The sequence below is a fragment of the Brugia malayi genome (genome assembly GCF_000002995.4).
Source record: "Brugia malayi strain FR3 genome assembly, contig: Bm_v4_Chr4_scaffold_001, whole genome shotgun sequence".
Lineage (NCBI taxonomy): Eukaryota > Metazoa > Nematoda > Chromadorea > Rhabditida > Onchocercidae > Brugia > Brugia malayi.
The window spans coordinates 7,802,823-7,827,055 of NW_025062478.1; the positions used below are offsets into that span (position 1 = coordinate 7,802,823).

Here is a 24,233-nt window from a genome sequence, read left to right on the forward strand (position 1 = left end):
GTCCTTCAGTTAGTAGTATTTTTGTGTTTGCATTAAAACTTATTTCTCTAATGTAATTCAGCGACAGCTTCGATGATAATCGTAAAAGACGAAAGAATTTAAATTTATTAGCAATATAATCATAAGCAGAAAATAAAACCATGGGGTGCTTTTATTTGTAATAGTTTCTTCATAAACTTTCACATTTTTTGCAATCCCGAACTATTGATGAATAAATTTATTTCTGATCAATTCCCACCAAAGGATTAATAGTGATAAATATGATCTGAAAGGATGGAATCAAGCGATATCACATCGCCGCATCATTTTATTATTCTGGAAAATTCAACTTTAACCTCTAGTGCAAATGCTATACTACTGACTTCGCAAAATGTGGAACAATTTTTTAAAAAAGTATTTTGAATTATAGCCTCTGTTGTAGTGTACCATTAAATTGAGCATTTACAATTTTATTGCACAAAAAAACGATCTTCACTGACACTACTAAGCATTACTCAATATCTCGAAACGATTGTAATGAGTCGAAGTTTGTGCAACTTTTTTAAATACATTTGCGCTCTAGTTGTTCCACTCTGTTGAGTGTTATATAGGAATGACTTCGTACAACAATAAATGAAGAAATGGTATTTGAAAACGAATGACAAGCTTATATCAATTAGTCCTTTAACGAAATAATACTGCAAAACTATTTTTCATGGTAGTCATTTGTCAATGAGCAGCACAACAAAAAAGAGAAAGTAAAAATTGCATTAAAAGTGAATCGATTTTTAACTAAATATAATTGGGAAATGATTTTTTGTTTTTTCAATAACATTTAAAATTAACAAAGAACTATGTTATTCATTTTTTTTAAAAAAGGAAAAGGGTAGAAATTGTTGAAATCTCATCAGTTAATTTTAACTTTCAAGAGAAGTGTAAGTAGGAATGAATTCACAAAAAAAAAAAAAACAATCAAATTCTGAACGAAGTTAGGAGAAAGTATATGAGGAAAATGTAATAATGTATCAATTTCGCCAAATTATCTCCTGGTACCATCTTCAAAGAAAACACCACCATCAATAGCGCAATATTTAGGACAAATGCCTTTTTCTCCTGGTGTTCCGGGAGGACCAGCTGGTCCGGGAGGTCCTGGTTGTCCATCGACACCTGGCGGTCCATCTGGACCTGGAGATCCTTTTGGTCCTGCAGGTCCCGGGGCTCCATCCGCACCTGGTGGTCCAGGTGGTCCTGGAGGACCGGGTGGTCCTGGATCACCCGGCTCACCTGGCTCTCCTGGTGTAAGTGGCTCACTCTGTGCTGGTATGCCAGGCTCACCAGGTGGTCCTTGAGGTCCTTGCTCACCTGGTGGTCCCGGAGGCCCTCGTGGTCCTGGACTTCCTGGACTTGCATCAATACCTGGCCGGCCAGGTGTTCCAGCGTCTCCAGGATCTCCTGGTGCTCCTGGTGGTCCTGGCAATCCAGGTGGTCCTAAAAATACAAATATTAGTAAGAAAATAAAATATTTCTGGAAAAGATGAAGTAGAAATAGTTATAGCAAGTGCTCACACTAATTTAAGAATTTCTGACTTGAAATGTTAATTCAGAAATTTCTAGCGGTTCTAGATAGCTTAAGCAGTTTAATAGGTAATAATGTTATAACAATTCACTTAAAAATTGAAAAAAGCACCTTGAGGACATGGCTTACATGGTGGAGGTGTCACAGATTCACAGGGAGCAGTTGGTGGTTTACCTGGCATTCCAGGATTTCCAGGTACACCAGGCTTACCAGACTTTCCTGGCTTACCTGCTGGACCTGGTGGGCCTTGTGGCCCAGGAATGCAGCAACCTTCACAGTGTACATTTGCTGTGGGGTTCACCTCAGGGTAACCCGCTTGTCGTGCTGTTCTGTTATTAGGTTTGAAACCTTCAGGTGCATTCTTCATGTAATTCACTTCAATATATATATCATTCGCTGAACCCTGAAATTTCGATAATTCAATTCGTTCAAATGTAGCCTCACATGCTAAGTTGAAAATGAAAGCCAACTTCAGTATAGACAGTATTAATACTTAAGTAACACTCAACAATTGTTATGGAACAACTGAAATTCTGCCGAGATTTTCTTTAAAGAATTGTCAGTAAGGGAAGTGAAGCAGAGCTCTCTGCTGTTTACGCTATTATTTGTTGAGCAATAAATCAACTATTTTCGAACTGTTTGTCACTTAGCAGAGCACTTCACTCAGTCAACAGAATAGTGCTGCGATACAAATCTCAGTGGTTACAGACGAAGTTCAGAAAGTATTAATGCATTAATTAATTAATATTAATAAATGATGAATAAAATGTGTGTGAAATTAATTAATTAATATTAATGATGAATAAAATGTGTGTAAAATAAATGTGCCATTTTCCTAACTTTTCACGATTTCTCTATCTAAACTATAATAATGACGATATTCGAAATGAAACAGAACATAGAATAGTGAACAAATGTTCGATGTTAGCACTGTGATCTGACCTAACTCATAGCTTTTTTATTTATTATTTATTAATACAGATAACAAACAAGATAACCGTCACAAAAGCGATACTTCAAAAAGCTATCTGAATCTTTGAAGTGGAGCACACACAGAATTTTAATCCTAACAACTGCTACAAACGATTTTTGGTAGCAATTTCCTTTTAAAATTTGTAATAGCTTTAAGGTCTCATAATTGCTTCGGTCTATAGTTTGTGATTAATTAATTGGGATAAATGAATAGTTGTTGATTAGCAGTTAAACTGCTGAATCGGAGCTTCACAAGTTTGCAAATGATTTCTATTTGAAGTTATAACCAACCGTTGTAAGTCTAGCAATTCCATCCTCACATAAATAGTAATGACTTTCTAGAACTTAAACTAATTCGGTTCGAAAAAGAATTGCAGAAATGAAAGCGATTGATCCATTTTCCATTAATATTTTAAGACATCATCTAAACAATCATGTATCTTTGTCTTCATTTAACTAGAATTTACACTTAAAAATCTGTTTTAAATCATTCGATACTACCAAATCACTATACAGCGAGTTGGATATTCTGACTTCATTTAAATGAATATTTGTGATTAATCAAAAATTATTTATTTTCCCATTAACCTTGAATCATTCGAAACAGAAAATATCTTGCTTTTAACTGCTTAGTAAGAAAATAATCAAAAAGTTAAATATCTATCACGAGCATAGTGTAGAACTTATCAGAAGTCTTAACAAACTGTAGCAAGTAGCTGGGAAATTAGGAAATTATTTTCTTCATCTGAAGTGTTATTTTGATTTTTCCAACGAGAGTTTGAAAGTTTAAAAGAAAGATGCTGTTATTCCAAAATACAGAAATATATGTTTTACAAGAGACTAAATGTTAAATGTAGAAATTTACATAAATAGTAAACTTTGATTTGATAATTATCAATTATAGCTATAAATTATTTAACTATCTAAAATTTTGTCAACAGAGTTGAGGTATATGCAAACAACATTTATCCTTTTTTCATCTTCTTTGCTCCGCTTTTGCCTAAGAGCAAATGCCGATTTTTGACCCAAATTTCATCATTCATTGCAGCTACGATCATAAAATTCAATGACCTGATTCACTGCTATGGCGTAGAAAAGAAATGGAATCTTTTATCACCCTAAATGTGCCCTGATTGACAAGTTCCTGTTAACTGTATTTTATGATTAATAGTAGATTATTCATGTTAATGATGAATAATTAATGGATTTATGTAATCAAGAAGACATTTTCAATTATGCCAAATGAGTTTCTAAAAGCTTTAAGCGGAAAGTATAAATTGTCACATAGCCATTTGATTTAAATATTACCAGTGAATGGGTTTCCTAAAATGATATTTTCTTGAAGATACTTCAAATGATAGCATTACTTAATTGATTAACAAAGAGGATTGAAATGATATGAACCCAAACAATCTATTCATTTTATTCCTGTGCAAAATATTGCCACAAGGCAACAATTTTAAAATGGATGGGATGATGCCGAAATTTCAGCTAATATTATTAATAACACCATAATAACGCTTTGCGATCTTTCAAAAACTGCAACATTCAAATAAGAATGTTAGAATAAGGGAAAAAACACACAAAAACTTCAAAAGTTCATCCTCTTGCTTGCTGTATTCTATGAAGCTCAGTTTTTGTAAAATCTGATGGACTTTGTTGAAAAGATTGAAGTTGACGACTTTGAATTATAATTTTATTTTATTCAATTTCTCGAAATTACCTTGCAATAATTAATTTCACGATGCATTTGTCGCCTTACATGTGCCACATAATTATAAACCATGGGTAACGATATAACGACAGACAATACCGCAATAATGGAAAATGATACAGCAGAATAGGCGACAAATTTATAAGCTTTTATACGACCATCTGACTCCATTGTCACAGCTGGAATTAAAGGAATAAAGTTATGGTAGTGCCGCCAAAGACTTCTAGTGAATAAAACTGTAAACGTTGTGGATTATAGGAGACCGAAAAGATGGTTATGACAAGAGGACACTAATTAAAAGATGGAGGAACTGATTTGGCGCTAACACTTAGTCGAATTTTAGGATGAATTAACTGATTGGTACTATACCTCAGAATAATGAACGATTCCTTCCCATCCAAAATAAAAGAAAAATCTACATATGAATCCAATTACATTACTGTGTGATCATACAGACGCATACAACTTAAACCATTTAAATAGGCCTTCGTGGATCGGAATGTCGTCTACTCCTCCCCTCCCAAAACCCTTTTCTCCGACCCATATCATATCTGTCGCCTCATCCTACACATCATCGATGTCTTCGATATGATAAGACAATAGATTGACGGTAATTATTTGGGATGAGAACTATCGGAAGACATATGTCCATATCTTTCATCTCCATTTCCACTCATTTTTTCTTTTTTGTACAGCGAAGAAATGAATAAATGATACGTTTACTCCCGGAGGAACTGCCATATTACTTCCATATAGAAATTCACATAAAAAGCTTCATCTTCAATCTCTTTAAACTAAACTTTAATGTTGAAAAAATGCCCAATATTAAAACATACATAAACCATAAGTGCAAGGCGTATTTCGTCAGTAACTTATAGACTGAAGAAAAGTTACTTTGTTGTTCAAAACAGTTTAATATGGACATCATTCACAAGGCTATATATTTTGCATAATTTATCTTGCAAATATTTCAACCGCAATAGGTAACTTACTCAAAATTTCATACATTTTAGGGATTTATTTTAAATTACTTGAATAATCTTTTCGGTTAAATTTGATTACAAGTTTGCAATGTGATTAACTTGTGAAGTTCCCAAATGATTCCTTTTCTGTTGAGTAATTCAGTAGTAATTGCTAGTTGAGTAATTGCTAGTTATTCTATTTCCTACAGGTGAATTACCTTCCTACAGGTGAATTGCTAGTTATTCTATTTCCTATAGATGAATTACCTGTAGGAAATAGAATAACTAGCAGTAAGAATTTGTGGCAAGTTGTTGTGCAATTTCATTCGAAAAGAACTGTTGGTTGTTCCATTAAAGCAAGAATCAGATACTGTCCTAAATGTCTCCTTTGTTCTCTCTAAGGCAAATTCTTTTTTGGCAATTTACATGTCCTTCCAATTAGGAATTCTTTTCATATGTGTTCAAAGTTTCACTGAAGTTTATTGGTTTTAAAACATCAAATAAGTTTTACCTGTCCGCTTCTTTCCCAAGTTATGGTAGAACGTTAAAGATTTTTGTTGGAAAAATATCTTGGGTAGGATGTAAGATAGTGATTCTTTAGATTCATCAAAGTCGTACTAATCATGGAATTTGCCCAAATTTTTGAATTTGAAAATGCAAAAGATAGATAAATAATACACCAAGAAGGGGAACAGACAGGATCAGAATAGAGACGAGAAGGGGAAGGAAGAAAGAGAGAAAATTCACCTCCCTCCAATTATCGCTTCTTTTAAAAAAATAAAATTATTTCTAAAATTAGTGGGCTCACTTTACTCGAGTCAATGATTTTTAAACAGAAAAAATCAAAAAAACCAAACAAAGTCATTTGAAGTGACAGAGATGGCTAAATATATAGCAAATATATAGCGAATGACGAGTGAACTTTTCTCAAACGATTGACGAGTTCAACTTTAGTCTTCCTAGTACTCGCCTATCCTTTGTCTAAACTGTCAATGAGATTGTTTCATTATGAATAATGAAGAAATAATTCATCCTTTTATCCGTAAATCAAAAGTCCTTTCACTGTCTTAACTTACCATCTCGTTTTAATGAACTAGCCTTATCAGACTGTTTAATCGCATTATGCTTCGTTCACTGGGGAAGATCAATCAGACCACAATTTAAGATACATTGGTAAAAAGTTTATTATGGAACGAAAAATTATCGAATATACACTGAATTATCATGGGCTAGCCATTAAATGTTTCAAAATCAACTTCGAACATATACTAAACATCTTTTTGTAGCGTAATTTTTAAGTGAAAAAATATTGGAAATAATGTTTCCAACACTAATATATCTTTTCCCCGCAAAAATCATCACCAAAAGCTTTATCACCAAAAACCTTTCTTCTGGAAATACAAAATCCCAGATAATTGTTGGAATGGTTTCATCTTTTTTGAGCAACACGTTTCTATGAAAAAGGTACATTTACTTCATAGAAATCGGCCAATTAAGACAATGACCAGCAAGCATAGCTTTTTTGGTAGTTTGAAAAGCATATGTTAACAGATCTGCTCCTCCTTTGACGCGACAAATTGTGGTTGAAGCGTATGGATCAAATATCGAAACTTGATGTTGTTCATATTCATTACTGAAATAAATTTTACCAACTGAAATTTCGAAGCGAAAAGATAAAAAATCAAAGATATTTCACGAATATAAAACATTCCTTGAAGATCCAAATATTTATTAACACCTACAATATACTTTCATCTTGTTCCAATTTGTGCCGATAGTTCTTTTACTGAACCTGTATTCATCTTCGTAGGAATTGGAAAAGTAAAAAACACATTATTTTGTAATAAAATCAAAAAAAGCTATTTTAAATTTTATCACAAAATCAATACGTTGATGATATCGTAAAAAAAAATATAAAAAGTAGAATTTCAAGTTAGCAGTCAAGAAGTATTTGACATTACTCTGACGGTATTTGAAAAAAAGAAACGAAGAGGCTACCCGAATTGGTTCTTTTCGGTAATAGAAGCATTGTTTAGATGAAAACTGATATGATTGAAATCATACTTTGCATAATGACTGACAAATAGCAATATTAATTCTGCCACATCTGGTTCTTGTTTTTCGTTGAAATCTAAATCTTTCTGAAATTATACTTTAGCTTAGAGATTCCTAACTGGAAATATCCATTTTTATTCAAGAAATTCCGATCCAAAGCCAAATCTGTTGCGAAATTCGAAAATAATCTCGCGAACCTCCAAATAATTTACAAAATATATCAAATAAAATCGTATTAACCGATAATACTACAATTTGTCTTAAATGAACACCAGAAATATAAAACTGTTTCAAACTGCAAATTGTAAGCAACCATTATTCCAACACTCATCTTGTCATTGTAGTTGGGCTTATTTCTTGTCTAAACATTTTCATCTGATAACAAAGGGTACGTGCACTGTCTAATATATTAAAAATTACTCCTTTGCTCCAAATCAAATTTGCTTGCATGTCGAAATACTGTAAAGGTTTTCTAAGCTAATAGTCATTCTTTGAGAAGCTACAATATTAAAATCCATTTCTTACTATATAAAGAGCAAAGGTCATCTGATAGCCCTTACTCAATAATCATGCTCTTGTTGCAAGTCAATGCAACAAATAAAATAAAGATTTAAATCCCTTGACTTCATCAATTTTCTCAGTTTTTCTTTACCAGTAAGCTACAGTTCAGTTACTCTGGCTCACTCACAATTCAGTTCATTTCCCCTCAATTCATTCATTTTTACATTTTCTTCATCAAATTCGTAGACACTCTACGAAATTACAAGTACTGTTGCTTTAGATTAATATTTATATATTGTGGGTGTTAACAAATAAAATCGTTCCACAGTCCTTTCATTCAACGTTTCATCCACACCAACTACAATAACGAACAAAGAAGGACTTTGAGCATAAGAAAGTTATATTCAGACTGAACCCAAACTTTCACAATAAAATCCATGAGAATAAAGAAAAAAGATCTAAAAAAACATACAGGTCTCTCATATAAAGATACTGCTGCTCGTTGGATTGGTAAGGTGGGCCTCAAGTTTCCTCTGAATTTTTTGCACATAATTGGTAAAATCGGTTGAATACCGTAAGAACCAGTGCACTGCAAATGAAAAGTTGAAGACTACTTAACCATGTTAAGTATATCAATTCTAAAAAGACAGAAACAACAAAGAACGAACCAGTAAATGGACCACATAGAGAGCGTCTAATTGTTAGAAATGCGAGCCTATTAAAGGACCGATGTACAAAGTTTGACAAAAGAACTGCTGATAGAAAAATATGCTACATAAGTAGCATGATCCTTCTTCAAATCAATATATTTAATAAAAATAACCTTCACATACTTGCAAAAAATGTAGAACCAACATCAATACATGATAGGTAGAAAATAAACCATGTTTGCTGTCCTTCAATCGCTGCGATTCTAGCCATTTTTGTGCCCACATGTTCAGCAAAGCCACCCGTTTGTCATACTAAATTTCCATAATGAATCAGATGCATTTGAAAAAGGATATATAAATTTCAATAAATCTGCATGTTAACTCATTTCTTAAGAGGTTGGCATGCTTTTGAATACTTTTAGCAATCTACAAATGTTCACGAAATTTTAGAACTTTCAGAGAAACAAGAACTGCAATCGCAGACCTGAGCACAATGTCGAACAAAGCAGGTATTTCTAATTGATGCATATTTCTCGAACTGAATATCAACTTGCATATGTTTCTGTGTTTGTAAATGAAGAATTGGCACCCGAGCAGTGTGAATAATATCTGTTTGAGACCAGTCGAACTCTTTACATAGAGAAGATTCTTCGATTCTAGTTTTCACTTCTGTCATGAATGTTCTACAAACAAATATATAACTTGTTCAGATATATGTTTAAATTATTTATCACAGTGAAAGATATCAAGTCTTAGTGACCTTGCAAACTTTTAATATTCATCGTTCAGTATTATTGCAGAATAGTACAGGATAGTCTGTAAAAGTATATTTCAAACAACAAATTTTGAGTTGAAAAACTTTTTTAAGCCGCATACCTCCTATAATTTTCCTTAGAAAGTAACCGCAATAGTGTTTCGCGTTGTTTTTCATCGGTCGTTGATAGATAAACCAAATCAATATCCGATATACCACTAGCAAGTCCTGAAGCAGTTGAACCTACGGGCACAAGATACTGGCCGCGATTACGTGCCAAGACTCGACGTAAACCCACAACGATACTATTCCGATACTGGAGGGTCTGAAAAAAAAATGTGCACAAGAGTTAAAGTAATCGTAACTCATGACAATGAGCATAGAGCAGAAAATTCTATAACCGTCTTATCGCCAGTTACATTTCGCTTACAACCTACGAACTTACATAGGTTGGTTTTTTAAATAATTACCTGCAAATAACTGTTGTGTCGCTGAATTGCTTCTTCTCTAATAAGCGCAGACAATCGTTGCAACTCCTCCTGATGCTTTCGGACCATAAATTCTACGAAGCTATCACATACTGCGAATTTTCTCCCATCATTCCTTACTATCACAGTCGTTGAAGATGTCATCTGTTGATTTTTAGCTCTGTTATATCGAACTTTTGTCCGAACTGATTGCGTTGTATAGTAAACAGCATACAACCGTAGCACATACGCTTTCATTAGCAACCATACATTTGCAATTAATTGGTGGGAAAGCAAATCTACAAGTAATATTAAGCTCAGTGAAAAAAACCAAAATGAAACTGGAAATGATTTAAAAAAAAACTCCTGAGCAATTCGAAAGTAAGACCTTTTCTCCTCTTCAAACAGCATCCGCTCATCCTATTTTAAAAATACTCATCACCAACATTACTTCTCTTTTTTCCGCTCTACTCTCCATGTCCTCTTATTTCGATAAGCTGTCTGCCCCATCTGATTCCTCTAATCAATTCTGAATTCAAACACTTAATTAAATTCGATAACATTTTCATAATCTCGATGCGAAACAATTTCGACAAGAAGTGCACGGTAGATGATTCCATTGACTTCGTTTATCTTATATTCAGTTCGCAGAATATTTCAAATTAGATTTCGAACTTTATGCAATTTATACAGTATATTTCAAAAATTTGAGACACAATCATTTCGGGCATATCCATATCGTGCAGAAACAGTTTAATAATTTTCAACAGTTTTACGAAGAACATAAGCTCACTTCATGATTGATTTTTCCACACTGCTTGAGAGGAAAAATAGCTCCCATTGCACAGTGACAAATAACTTAAAAAATTCCAAAAAACGTTTGATCAAGTGCAGAAACGAGAAAGAAAAACTTCCTAATTAATAAAAGACTAATACAATCTGCTAAACAATCATGAATTAAACATGAGTGAATGTCATGAAAGCATTCACTACGAAGAAAAAAGAAACAGTAACAAAAATAACATTTTGGCACCTTTCGGATCAAATGGCCCGTAGAATGAAATAATAAACTTCCGCAGTATTTAGCACTATGGATCAAATTTTCTGAAGCTTACTGATAAACTGAAATCGTAGCTAAGCTAGGAGCATTTTATAAGATATCTCAGTATTCCGCTTGAAAAAAATGACCAAATTCGTGTAAGCACAAAATTTACAAATCAGAAATCTACATCACCGATGTAACATGAAAAATCTCTTAAGATTCTTCATTCAAATTTTTTTTCTTGTTTTTTTTTTTTTTTTTTTGATTAGCACTTTGATTAGCGCCCAATTTATAATGGAACAAAGTTTTTCACATATCAATCCGAGTATCATCAAAATAAGAATCATTATGCAAGTGTACCGACAGCGGTAATGAGGACATGGTAAAAATTTTAATGTAACCAACAAACTTGGAGCGAAAAAAAAACCTAATTCACGAAGGACTGTTTGAAATTGAAATATAAATCACAAAAGATGTGAACATTTCAAATTATTGTCCAAAAAGTTTTAGTTTTAAACCTTCCTGGGGATAAGGCTTTTTTTTCTCTTTTAGCATATTACTCAGCCCATCCATAATAGCGCTTCATTCATAGATAAACCACAATAAAATCGACTATAGCAAACAAGAAAAGAGAAGTAAACAAACGATTTGCCACATTTGAGAGATCTGTTTTCTTTTGACAACAACAGAATAGAAGCACTATTGCTGCTGAACAGGCAGTATAAGTAGAATCAAATATTTTCTAGTACCATTTTCTTGTGAACTTCGGTATGCTCCACAACCTAAAAAACATATCCTCAACATTTATTTGGCCCGAATGGTGAACCTAAGCTGAACTGAGAATCACGATATGGTGAAAATGGTAGGTAAATGTCAAGCAAAGGAGGTGAGTTTTTAAAAGCAATCAGGGTAAAAAATCAAAATTACAAGGAATTAATGTATAAATTAGAAAATTACATCGCAGAACTCATCGAACGATATTTTACCATCGCCATCTTTATCATGAAATAGTATTGTTTTGTCAACTATTTGTTGTAGTTGGTTATCTTTTAAATTGTTTCCCACCATCATTTTTAAAACCTAAAATTTAAATTAGTTTATTATTTAAGAAGATAACGATTGAAAATATAAGATAACACCATCCTTCCTGTTGACCAATTAAATTGATCACATCTTAAGATTATGAATAATGTCTCTCTTCACAGCGATAAACAAAAATCTCAGATATCTTTCCCTTTTTATGGCAATGCAAAATTATATGCTTATGTCAGTAATCTTCTAGAATATACCAATTACTACTTCATATTTTAATTAGTAACTGGCACATTGCGGTTTGTATTTAAAAAAAAAATAAAGGACGGGAGAAAGTAAATAAAGTACTCATATAAGATAAAGAGGGGATTTGGAAGAATTAGTTACTGTTAAAAGAGGAAAGAAAGAAAGGAAGAGGCTCATATGGGAAACTCATTGAACATGGATGTGGCATTTTTTTTTTAATTTACAAGATATTTGAAAAATCATATTGCTAAACTAAATTAAATGCTAATAACAGAACTTACCTGAAAAAGCTCTCCATTCGAGATATATCCATCCCGATCCATATCATATATACGAAATGCAACTGCAAATAAACATAACTTCGTATTAGGATGTTGGGAATAATTATAAAAAATTAAAAAAATTAAAAGAATGTTCCAATTATCTTTTGGATTTCTTATTACTGTCTTCTTCCCAGCCTATCATTCCAGCTATAGTATTTGATTTTGCTTCAGTAGTACTCATTTACTGCTACCTATAAAAACTCTTCTGAATACCAAGTTCGCTTTTGCATCCCATTGCATAGAGAACAAAATGTTTTTAATGTAAATACTAATTTTTATAGGAGTTTCACCTTCAATCATGGTCAAACTGTTAAGAATATCTATTCCTTTTAATCGATTCTTAAAATTTTGGCTTCTGTGACAGAGTAAGAAAGTTCGTTATTTTCTATTAATTCCTTTTCAGCCATCAAGAAAACCTCATATTGGAAATTTGCATTGAATATGACAGTCAGTCTGAAAAACAATCATGCCGTATGATAAAAGTTATCATGATTATATACGATTAAGAATATATCAACAGAGAGATTTCAGCACTTGATATTTCATAAGAAATTGAAATTATATAGTATAACAAAACTTACACTTGAGCTTTACTGTTTTGTCTCCTTTGACACTAAATTGTGATATTCCCTGAATGAATTCTGAAAACAATGTACTGTTATATTCATATTTTAACAAAAAAAAAAAAAAAATTAGATAAAGGATAACTAAATAATGGAACTTTACAAATTCAACAATTCCAAACGTAAACCTCTGAAATCGACTTCCCCATCACCATCTTCATCGAATATATCAATAACTCTTTGGACCAATGGATTTTGTTGAAGTTCTGGTAATGACATAAATTCGTCAACACTCAAACTTCCCGAACCATCCAAATCTAATTTTTTGAAGCGTCGTGCTAAGCGCCGCAACTCATATGCATCAACTGCAAGTGCAATTAAGGTTACGAAAAACTGCTTGCGTAATCAAAATTTGATTTAATTCTCAAAGAATGTTTTTTTTTTTTTTTTTTTTTTTTAATTCAATCCATACAACTCGTAGCAATGCAAAGGGAAAAGAGGGAGTTATTAATGGGTAGCTTAAAATATATGACATAGTAAATTGGGCAGTTCAAAATTAAATGGTACAAAAATTAAATGGTACGGATAGTCGATTTTCAGTGAACTGGAAAAAATAATTTGGTATTACAGTTTTCAAAACCTTTACCAAGATCAGAAAATTCATGTACGACATTCAAAGGGTATGGATGATTAAGATATTGGAAACCATACTAGTGAAGCATGGCTATTAGGCAACAAATTAGGCCACTTTAATTCAGCTTCTATTTTTTTTTTTAACTAATGAATAGAGATGAACGGTCCGCAAACGGGAAGAAATAAACTATTAACTTTAGCATTGTATCAAATATGTACTTATTTAAAGTTTATATATATTTAGTAAATATTTAAAGTTTCAAGGATCACAAAAATTATTTAAGTTAATGACCGAAGAAAGGCTTACAATTGCTGCACATTTCCATTGGTAAGGATGACTCATTTCCCTGAAACACGATGCCATCAATTCTACTTACAGTGATAGGAAAAGTGAACAACCGGAAAAGTACTCACAAAAACAACTATTTCTTAAGAAACTTCTTATCTTACGAATTGATTTAAAAGACTTCCGAAGCAATTCTTCTTTGCGTTATAAACTTTTTACAAATGTATTTAATCTCACGACAGAAAGAACTTGGCGTAGTGTGAAATAATAAATGGTAAGCAAACAAGATGCTGGTAAGCTTGAAATAATCCAACAACACGGAGCAGTGGATGGATAGGCAACTTCATGCACCTTGAACTTTTCACAAATCTTACAGTAACTGTGAAGAAAGAATAAACACCAATTTGGCGACTTTCCTAAACGTGTCATTTTCATCTTTTTTTTAAAATCAAATTTAAAACTTGAGGAAACCAACCATTGTCGTTCGGAAAATGATGATATGAGTAATGAGTGGAGGTGAAAGCGTGATGATTGAAGGGGAATAATAATGCCTATCGTATGCTTCTTTTTTTTCTCGAGTCCTACATAAAGCACGTGATAAATATGAAATTAAAAAACAGCGAAAAAATAGCGCAATAATATACACGTAAATGAATTAGAAGAGTGAGAGAATGACGCCAATCATATAAATTAGAATTACGTCAAAGCATCACCTGTAATAAAACAGTAAGGTCACAAATGCATGCCATTAGAGATCAAATGTATTGCTGCCGTCTCTCGAGAATAAGTAAAGAAGCATAGCAGTCAGATGGATTAGATAGTCTCAGTGAGGGCGGAATTTGACAGTGCCTGGTGACACATCCACTACCCCTCTTGCTAGCACGACATTTCGAGACTGAGGGAGACAGAAGGACAAGCCTCGAAACTTTTCCAAGGAAGGCCAAAATGATGGCAAGCCCAGCTCTCTGCTTTGGTGCTATCAACTGTGCAGGAAATTTTTTGTCAGTTCGATTCTAGGACAGTGACATTCAAGCCATATGAAAATAGTTCGATCTCTCTGACTTATCATAGAAAAAGTCACTGTCACTAGCTTCTCTCTCTCTCATAAATACTCCCACCTCTGACAGGTAAGGTTGACACAAACCATAACTGTAGCATTAGACAATGGAGTAATAATACATCGTACGGGGAAGAAAACGAAAGGAGGGCTTCTACAAATTCATACAAATAAACAAAGCGAAGAAGCAAATACACACACACACACACACACACACACACACACACACACACACACACACACACACACACACACACACACACACACACACACACACACACACACACACACACACACACACACACACACACACACACACACACACACACACACACACACACATACACACATGCACATACATACGTGTACATACATATGCATAGATACACATACACACACATACATGTACATACATACATACATACACACACACACACACACACATACACACATGCACATACATACGTGTACATACATATGCATAGATACACATACACACACATACATGTACATACATACATACATACACACATGAATATTTTAGATATCAGAAAATCAAAAAACTGGAGAGACTTTGCAGTAGTGGAGAAGTGAGGGGAAGAAATTTTTATAGCGGGACTGAGGAATTAGAGAGAATTAGATGAGGAGCTTGAACGTTATCGAGAAAAGAGAAGGTAGGAGAATGGAGGGATGGTTAGAGGATTGAAGGTAGTGCCAAGCTGATAAGTTCTGGACTAAAGTCGATAATAAACTGAAGACGAAAAGTGCACAGACGGCAACAATCCTGAATTATTCCTTTTACTCACCACATTTTTTCCTATCTAAAATTCATATTATTCCGGCAGTTAACCATTCCTATTTTTTGTTCTTGTAATTATGGCATAAAGTTCACTTGTATGAGTACTACCGGAACTCCAAATTAATTATTGGCACTTTCCGGATTCAATTTTCGAACATATTTGGTCTCACATGAGCTGTGCTGTTTATTTCCGGAAGATATTAGTAGGTGCATTGGTGAAGAAAGGAAATAGGAAGCATTATAAAGTGTTAAGCCGAATCCAAATTTTGTAGCTTTGATCGTCGATGAAATATTCAGTTGAAGCAATTTTAGTTAACAGCAAATGTGAAATAAAATTTATCTTTACGCTTATGATAAAAGCGAGCATAAACAGTGCATAAGAGATAAAATGAAAGAGAAGTGAGGAAATAATTTTAAGAAAATAAAAATAAACAAGATCTGTTGATGCTCAAAAAATGGTTTTAGTGATGTGAACTTCGATTTGTACGAATGGCTACATTCGTTACATGGCCGAGGAATCACCTCGATGAAGCGATAATGGTGACTGTGGTGACAATAAAAATTTGAACTCTGTCTGCTAAAGATCACTTCAAATATTAGTAAGTTGGGTCAGCGAAAAACAAAAAAATACTGAAATCTTGTGGGAAATGATAAAGTTGTGATTAAAACTGAATGTTTTTGTTGAAATTCAATCTCTGGCCAAGAAGTGTTGAGGTTTAAGGAAGCTTTGAATACTACTCTCCAATGTCATGGAATTTTTCAGTAAAGAAATTTTTGGAAATTTAATGAAGAAAAAGCTTCCTATTCGTTTGAAAAAAAGCAGAGTGGTTGTTTTCATATTGGTAAGGAGGGAAGAATGAAAAATCGGTCGGAAGCGTAACCAAACTAATGTATAATTGAATTGTAGCAGGCTTTTTTGGTTGAAATTGAAGCAATGGACAGCATCATTAATAAAATAGTGTGTTTAAATGAGTTTCTCAAATCCTGAACTCGTTTATCCATGACTCATCAGCCTTCACTTTTATCATTTCATCAGTTTCCTTGATCAATTTATTTGTTATCATTTTTAAGTTCGTTCGCGTTTTTTATGCACTTCCACACTCAGTTTTCTAAGATGAATTTTTAAATGATGGTGATTAATGAAAATATTTGAATCAATTCTTTAGCTCCAAGCTCATTTTTTATTGCTTGTGATTTTATTGAAAAGCGGCAAATGTAATTTAACATAGTGATTATAAATCTGGTTGGAGGCAATTTTTATGAATTCAAGCATTTTGTAAAATGCCAAATAAATTCAAATCAAATTTATAACATTAATAAAATTTAACATGGTTATGTACCAAAGTTAGTAGTTATGCGACAGCAAGTAAGATATGTTAACATGCGACAGTGTATATGTGAATCTCTATCTTCAGTTCTACAAGCAAGAAAAACTTAAACACACCATCTTCGTCAATCAGACAAATGCTAATTATTTCTAAAGGACAAGTTTTTTAATTATTCTTTGTTAATCCTCCGAAATGTCGCTATTTTTTTCAAGTTAGTTTTGTTATTTAAAATATGCGTCAAGCATTTGTCTTGGACAATACCTAACTCCGTGAACCCTTCACAATAATGATGTGAAATTTCACAAAATTCCGCTTTTTTTCATTTAAATAAATGTAAAATTTTTTAATGAAATGGTCATAGTGCCACGAAAGATGATTTGTCACATATCCATTTGGTTTTTTTGACAGTGTTGAAAAATAGGTGAAGAAGTCGATTATCTATCAGGTGCTTCTTGATTAGGTGTAAATTTCCTACTTCAATATTCCATTTAATTTATTTCGTCTATTAATTGCGCAAATACTGTCCAGGAATTTTGCTCATTTGAGCTTTGATATTTAAATTTGTTTTGGCACAGCATAAACTCAATGCTCAATGTATTGTGAAACTGAGATTGTCGTTGTTAGTCATTATAAATCTTTAGGCCTTTCTAAGCTATATACTAACTAAATGATTTCTTCTGGTGCATTTTTTGACACTTAATATTATCAGAAAATAAAGATTAGTTTATTTAAAATTTACATAAAATCATATCTTGCAGTTATTTTGAAATTTGGGTTAGCATATACGAAGGTCAATTGTCTGCATATAACATACTGCGGTGATATAAGGGGTAGTATGCATGTTCAGGTAAAGTGTTGTTAGTAATAACAGGTGAAAATAGTATTCAAGGCGGTATAATACACTGTATATACAGGTGCAACAGACAATACTTCTTTTAAAAAAGCGATTGGCATTATTGTGGTTTTCAGTCTTACCATTATCACAGACAGCATCATATTATCTCCATCGCCGTCTTCTAAAACATTCCATGAGAATATATTTGAATGTACTTCTCAAAATAACTACTCATTACAGAAACATATTTCTTTTGCAAACCAATCGCATTAACTTCCCTAATTAAAGCACAGTAAGAAAGCAATTAAATTGATATGAGACAATAAATAATGGAAGTGAAGAATTACTGAGGTCAAAGATAGAATGTCTCAATTAAAGTATTTAACAATTGAAACACCTTTTTTGAAACAAAACCCATTTTAAATTAATTTCATTTAATTAAAATAAGGCATGAACTCAAGAATCTGAACATTTTCAATGCACCATGCACTTGAAAAACTTTAAAAACTCGAAAGACAACATCTACTGCATTCATCAATTCATTTATTTCTGAGATTAGCAAAGAAGTTCCACTGCACATCTGCAAAAAAATATTTTTGATCAACAAAGAGAAATAAAACAACAAAAAAAGAATTGAATAAAGCATCAATGCAATCAATTTAATTTATGTAAATGAAAAATATAAATTTCTTGCTTATAATAACCTGTTTTCTTCGTTTCCTTCAAACACCGATTCTGTTTTAGGACTTAGACAAATATGCTAAATACGCGTGAGCAAACAAAAGTTGGACATTGTCTTATTTTCTCGCACTATCTCTCTGTTTTCAAATTTTAACGTTTTTTCTTCTCTCGATTTCGGGAGTGCACATATTGGCAAGACTTGTTGTTTAGTTTTTATTCGTTAAAACGGCACGTTTATACCACATATTAAGCTATCGCAGAATTTGCCTTGGTAGACTTGTTTTAAATTTGCCTTAAAGCACAGCTATCAAAAATCGAACACCACAGAGCTTTTTTTTTAAAAAAAAAAAAAAAAAAAAAAAAAAAAAAAACGAGGCTTATCTATAAGTTGTGCAGGTTTTGAGATAGCAGAGATATTTTCAATTTTATGAAATATTTAAATCTAAAACAATTAAATTACAAAAAAAGAAATTCGCTTGACTTTTAAGGGAATGTTAGCTAACCACTTCAAAAACTTTGCTTCGTTATTCGTTGTCGTTAATTTTATGGCTCACCTTATTTCAATTGAATAAATAAATTGACAGTAATTTTAAACACTCATAATTATTGTTATTATTACGAGTTGAAGTTGGCAATGGAAAGCAATCTTTAGAATAAGAACGTAATGACAAATAATAATTAGACAGTTGATGAATTTAAGAACAGAGTTACATTTAATAATTTAATTTCATATAATTTCATTAATTTTTTCATTTCTATAATAGCAGATCACAGAATCATTTGGAGAATAAGGCTGACTGAGAATAATACTTAATGATACCCTGAATTGAAAAGATTAATTAATTGAGATGCATTTTAAACAGAATCATTACAAGTGGAATGTAAAACTTTCCACCTTACCAATATTCATAAATAATTGGACTTAAAAGTATGCAGTTTTGAGTTAGTTCATTTGTATGAAGAGCGCCCAGCATAACATTCTATTGAAGTTTTTCGATAGTCTAGGATTGTGTTTAAAATTTCGTGATCTTCGAGTTGCAAAACAGCAAGAATAGGATCATCACGACACTGTTTCAGTGAAAATTCATACAGGTACCCAACAGTTTTCAGACAAACTCGGCGTACATCCATAAGTTCTGCGAATATTCCCGAAATCAACATGTCATCGATGTGAACATAGGTTAGAGGCTTTTCGAGAGCCATCAGGAGACGGTTCGCGGTTGAATGAGAAAATAACCATGCACCACCAGCCAAATAAGTCGGATAGGTTACTGATGGGTAAATCAATGAGTTCAAAGCCCTGAATTCGCAAATATTTAACAATTATGCAGGGAAAAAAGTCCAGCTTCTTTCAAATAAATGCTTATAACCGGATCATTGCAACAGCACATTGCTAAGTCCGATTCAGGCTCCCTTCACATTAAGCAAATTTTCTGATTCAATATTATTTGAGAATCACTTTTAAATAGCAAAACAATAAATTAGACAATTCAGCTAAACCGTCAAAAATACACCATTTACTACTATCTTCGCGGTGTGCTTTTGCACCCTTCCAACATTTTCCATATACGGCTATCAAATTGGCATCCAATTTCGAAGTGTATGAAGCGATTTCATCCGGAAACGCTACTATGTCTGGATCGCCCTAAATACATCTTTTTCATTTCAGCGACGAGTTTGATGTCACAGACAGCCGAATTATGTCACAACAACTGAATCAAATGAACCCAAATTTAACCGATCGTGAAATCTAAAGTGAAATGGAAATATATATTTGTCTGCAATACTGGCCAGACTTTAATTGAAAACCTGTTTACCACAGAGTTATTAACATAATAACGAATAGGTTTGTTTTAATTCACTGAGAGCCGAGCAACATGTTATCGCATTTGAAATTGCTAAAACTGGCCAGAACTTTGGCGGCTTCATCAAACAATTTAAAACGTAAGAAGAAGCTCCATAAACTTTACCTGCATAAAAAATCGAGGCGCTTGACAATTTCGAACAATCCAACTTAAAATGTTTAATGATTTCAGCGTCATGTTATTGTAAGTGTCGATCATATCAAAAACGATCAGATCGTCGTATTTTTTAGCTTCCAGCTCTACTAATTCATTTATTCCACCTAATTTCTCAACACCCAATACAAATATCTGAAAAGTATGTGCTTACAGCAATTCAATACTACAGAACAGCAGTGTGTGCCAAATATTGAAAGCTGCATAAATCATACTAACTAACTAAGGAATGTTTCAGAGATCCAGCCCATGTTGAGCGAATAATACTCCTCCATCTTATATTTCCTGGATGAGTACGAATAATATAAAAAACAGATACATTGGGACACTGCTGGAAACTAGGACTCAATAGTATCCTAGCATCCGTAAAATTGTATGGCGCAAATATTGCTTCGGTTACTTCATGCGCTAAAATTACAATAAATAACTAGTTGTAAATCTTGAATATTTTTCATATGAACTTTTTTTTGAGTCAAAAAAATTCATAATGATAGCCGCTAAATCAAAATCGCGTAATTTGAACTTTAAATTTTAAAAAGTACTTTCATGACTTTATGAATTTAAAATTCCTGACAAACATATTCCACTAAAGTCTTGTGTTTTGGAGAAAAAGACGATTTCAATGTGATTGTTTGAGTATATTATTTTTTGAAATATGAAATCAATAACCTTTCTTAGCATTAAACAAAAAGTTCGTATATGTGTGCACTAATAAGACCGATGCACATAAAATTATGACCACACAAAAAATATTTATGAGCCAGGTGCGACTCCAAATTGTTCGTTTCAACAATCTATAAGTGATGATCAATTAAATCAAGTAAAAATTAATTACTTGGAAAAACTTTGCTTAAAATCACAAAATGAGTAATTTGAAAGAGAATATACTAGCGCACATAAAAGTAATAGAAGAATAATATCTGACTAACATGATAACTGCTACATAACATTTCTGTCGCCTAAGTTTCCGAACCACAAAAAAAAAATTGTTATATCATATATATCAAGCATATTGAAATGTAGAATAGTTATGCACTAGAAAAATAATTTTTCCAATATATATGAAATTTGATTTATAGGAATAGAGTTAATATTACAGAAATGCTTTTTATTTTGGAATATTGCAAATCTCAAATCATAAGATAAAATCAGTGAGAAAGTAAAGGATCAAATTGTGATAATGTTATCTAGAAGAATCTGCTCTACGGGTGTGGTGCTATGATGTATGACAGATATGATGTGATTTTGAAGATAGATAAAACAGAATTTCGGTATTTAGTCATTAATTCAGGAATAAAATGAAAAGTAATGGGAAATGAATTATTTAGAATTAGCCTTATTTCATAATTTAATTTACTTCACTCTACTTCTTATATTAATACATTCTACTTCTAGAAAAAAATAGATCTATCTGGTATAGAGCAAAATAATGTAGCGAAGTTAGTGAACTTCTACAAACTTAACCATTAAGAATATATCACTTTTTTTTTCCTTTTTAATTTACAAAGTTGTACTTTAGAGTTCTTTAATATATCAACATCAGGAATTATTTTCAAAACATTGATGTTTTACTATATAAGAGGTGCACGGCCAACAAGTTATAATAACAATATGAGAATAATGATGTGAGCAAATTTATTTATAAAGAATGAAATAAGTTGAAATGGACTTTCAAAATTTTTTTGTTAAATTGAATTTTCTATTTTAAAATTGGTAAGCAAATGAATGAAGTTTGTAAAATAATTTATAGAGAATAAATCATGCAAAACTCACCGAAACTTGCTGTAATGCTTCATAATAAATGACACCAACTCAACCATACAGCATCTCCTTCCGTGAATCTACAAAAGAAATGAAAGTGTTTATATCGCTGTGAAATAAACATCCACGAGAATTTTTTTTCTCTCTCTCTCTCACTGAAAGTTCAAAGCAGATCTAGATATAGATATCGAAAAAAAAAAAAAAAAATCATTTGAGGAAATTATGAAAAAGTCTTGTTTTAAAAATGAGACTTATTTGTTTTAAAGCACTGCTTCAGACAGGTTATATATCATTTTTATTATCTTCATCATTGATATATAACAAAATCCTGGTCATCGCAATAATTTCTAAAAATTATTGCAGAACTGAAGTACGGAGAAGAGCTCATTTTGCTTATACAGTCCTACTCGAAGTATGATTACTAGTAGTTAATCGATACATCGAGTTTGAGAGGTATCACAAGGTTTTTGCCTTTTTTGATAAAGGAGTTTAAGTAGAGCGGGAGGTGTTTTTGTCGTTATCATAAAATGTTAGATTTGCAGGTGATGGGCATTTAGTGCCTTGTTATAAAGCAATTCCTAGATTTATAACCTTATCGGTCATTTGTTGCATCTAGTGGCTTACATTATAAAAGATAGAGTGAATCCTTCTCTGTGAAGGAAAGAGCGAATTCCACCTTGCTACCTTTATCAAAGCAGCCAGGTGAATAGAAGGAGAAAGGTAAGCAGGTGTAGCAAAGTTTCAGTTAGTAGTAGAACTTCGTAATCTGATTACATATATCTGCAACAGAATGAATAAATGGAAAGATTATTGATTTGCTCTGAAAAATTAAAAATCCAGGCCTCATGCTAATAGCCAGAAGTAGTTGTGGTCCTGTCTCTGTAAGCCAGCAAAAGAGATAATTTCAAATTCATAAACTCTTCAAAAAATATGCATATTCTTTACGACATGAAAATTGACTTTTGGCCCGATCGCTCTGTGGTTACGCTTTGTCGTCACTGATATAAAAGGCATAAATAAACAAATTGCGTCTAACACATCTTTCAAATACAAGTTTAGCATATCACAAACAAAATTCTGGAAGTGTGCCAGAATTTTGTTTGTGATAAGATAAATTTGCAACAAAAGAATTTTGCTTGCTATTCTTCCCATTAACTTTATTGTTGCTTACCATAGTAAAGTACAGCAAGATTTTCAGACAGTCCTGCTTAATTAATTTCTTTTAATTATGCGAACGATTTCTCAACTATCCACTTAAATTCATCCATATTCAAAACGAAAATATTTAATGTCTTCGTAATTTTATAAGAAATATAGGTCTCACTAGCTAGTGGATGGAGTATTCTAAAATCTTTAAATTTCTGATCTACATTTCAAACACACGAAGTTCTAGTTTATTTGGAAAATCAGGTTTTGAGAATTCACCCATTTATACTCCCACAATTCTTAAAAATGCTTGATCGTCGATCGCTATTATGACTATTGGGAAGACAGTTGCCAGAGACAAAAATGAAAAATTAACATACAATGGGGGGTAGGCACATAAGCTCTCTTCTATTAACAAATGCAGGAATTTCTAATAACATGTGCCGTGAAATTATCATTAAGAGTGAATGAAAGTATGGAATGGAAGTGACTTCGTCATGATCTTTTGTTGAATTTTCCCAACGGTAATGGTTGAAATTTGTTTTTCAGGAAGAATCCAAAAGATAACAATACGCATAAAAAATAAACTCGGATCGTTGGGACAACTGGTATTTTCATATAACCAGTGAAGTCGCGGAAAACTGCTCAATTAAGCAAAACACCACCCCGACAAGTACTTTAACCACCCTACAAATAACGATCATAAATTAGAATTGTTCATAGGGTTGCAGAAATAACACTTAAATTTTGCATAAATTATATGTGCTGTCTCGCTCGTAGTCTTCTCTTACATTGAAAACAAACATACCGCCATTCATTTCAGCTTCTCGATCACTGATCATTGAAGCGAATT

At 32.5% G+C, this 24,233-nt stretch overlaps 4 protein-coding genes, 1 non-coding gene and 1 further gene across 7 annotated transcripts; 1 reads left to right on the forward strand and 5 right to left on the reverse strand.

Moving 5' to 3' along the window:
- Positions 1–1,018: 1,018 nt before the first annotated feature.
- On the reverse strand, positions 1,019–4,412 carry Bm10557 (Uncharacterized protein; the record flags this gene model as incomplete). Its single annotated transcript, XM_001901612.2, has 3 exons — positions 1,019–1,467; positions 1,667–1,958; positions 4,251–4,412. 3 exons carry the CDS (start codon positions 4,410–4,412, stop codon positions 1,019–1,021), a joined length of 903 nt encoding a protein of 300 aa, XP_001901647.2.
- Positions 4,413–5,409: 997 nt separating this feature from the next.
- Bm16852 lies at positions 5,410–5,516 on the reverse strand. Its single transcript, XR_006228120.1, has one exon. The product of XR_006228120.1 is annotated as a pre-microRNA Bm16852 (primary transcript).
- A 1,157-nt stretch (positions 5,517–6,673) lies between these two features.
- Positions 6,674–9,888, reverse strand: Bm10556 (Uncharacterized protein; the record flags this gene model as incomplete). 2 transcript variants are annotated; one of them, XM_001901610.1, is made up of 7 exons in its annotated part: positions 6,674–6,836; positions 7,268–7,344; positions 8,232–8,348; positions 8,593–8,721; positions 8,894–9,092; positions 9,286–9,488; positions 9,634–9,888. In XM_001901610.1, 7 exons carry the CDS (start codon positions 9,886–9,888, stop codon positions 6,674–6,676), a joined length of 1,143 nt encoding a protein of 380 aa, XP_001901645.1. The 2 variants fall into 2 exon arrangements, with proteins under 2 accessions (XP_001901645.1, XP_042937991.1); XM_043082057.1 differs by having other exon boundaries at positions 7,202–7,344.
- A 1,515-nt stretch (positions 9,889–11,403) lies between these two features.
- On the reverse strand, positions 11,404–14,233 carry Bma-cnb-1 (Uncharacterized protein; the record flags this gene model as incomplete). The annotated part of the gene is made up of 7 exons (XM_043082058.1): positions 11,404–11,454; positions 11,630–11,752; positions 12,232–12,293; positions 12,855–12,914; positions 13,025–13,201; positions 13,777–13,816; positions 14,231–14,233. 7 exons carry the CDS (start codon positions 14,231–14,233, stop codon positions 11,404–11,406), a joined length of 516 nt encoding a protein of 171 aa, XP_042937992.1.
- Positions 14,234–19,403: 5,170 nt separating this feature from the next.
- Bm10555 (Uncharacterized protein) lies at positions 19,404–24,194 on the reverse strand (the record flags this gene model as incomplete). Its single annotated transcript, XM_043082059.1, has 7 exons — positions 19,404–19,755; positions 19,970–20,100; positions 20,426–20,608; positions 20,697–20,881; positions 21,143–21,267; positions 22,247–22,314; positions 24,189–24,194. The coding sequence occupies 7 exons, from the start codon at positions 24,192–24,194 to the stop codon at positions 19,404–19,406; spliced, it is 1,050 nt and encodes a 349-aa protein (XP_042937993.1).
- On the forward strand, positions 23,282–23,356 carry Bma-mir-5860. The gene has a single exon (XR_006228203.1). It is a non-coding gene; the product is annotated as a pre-microRNA Bma-mir-5860 (primary transcript).
- Positions 24,195–24,233: the final 39 nt, after the last annotated feature.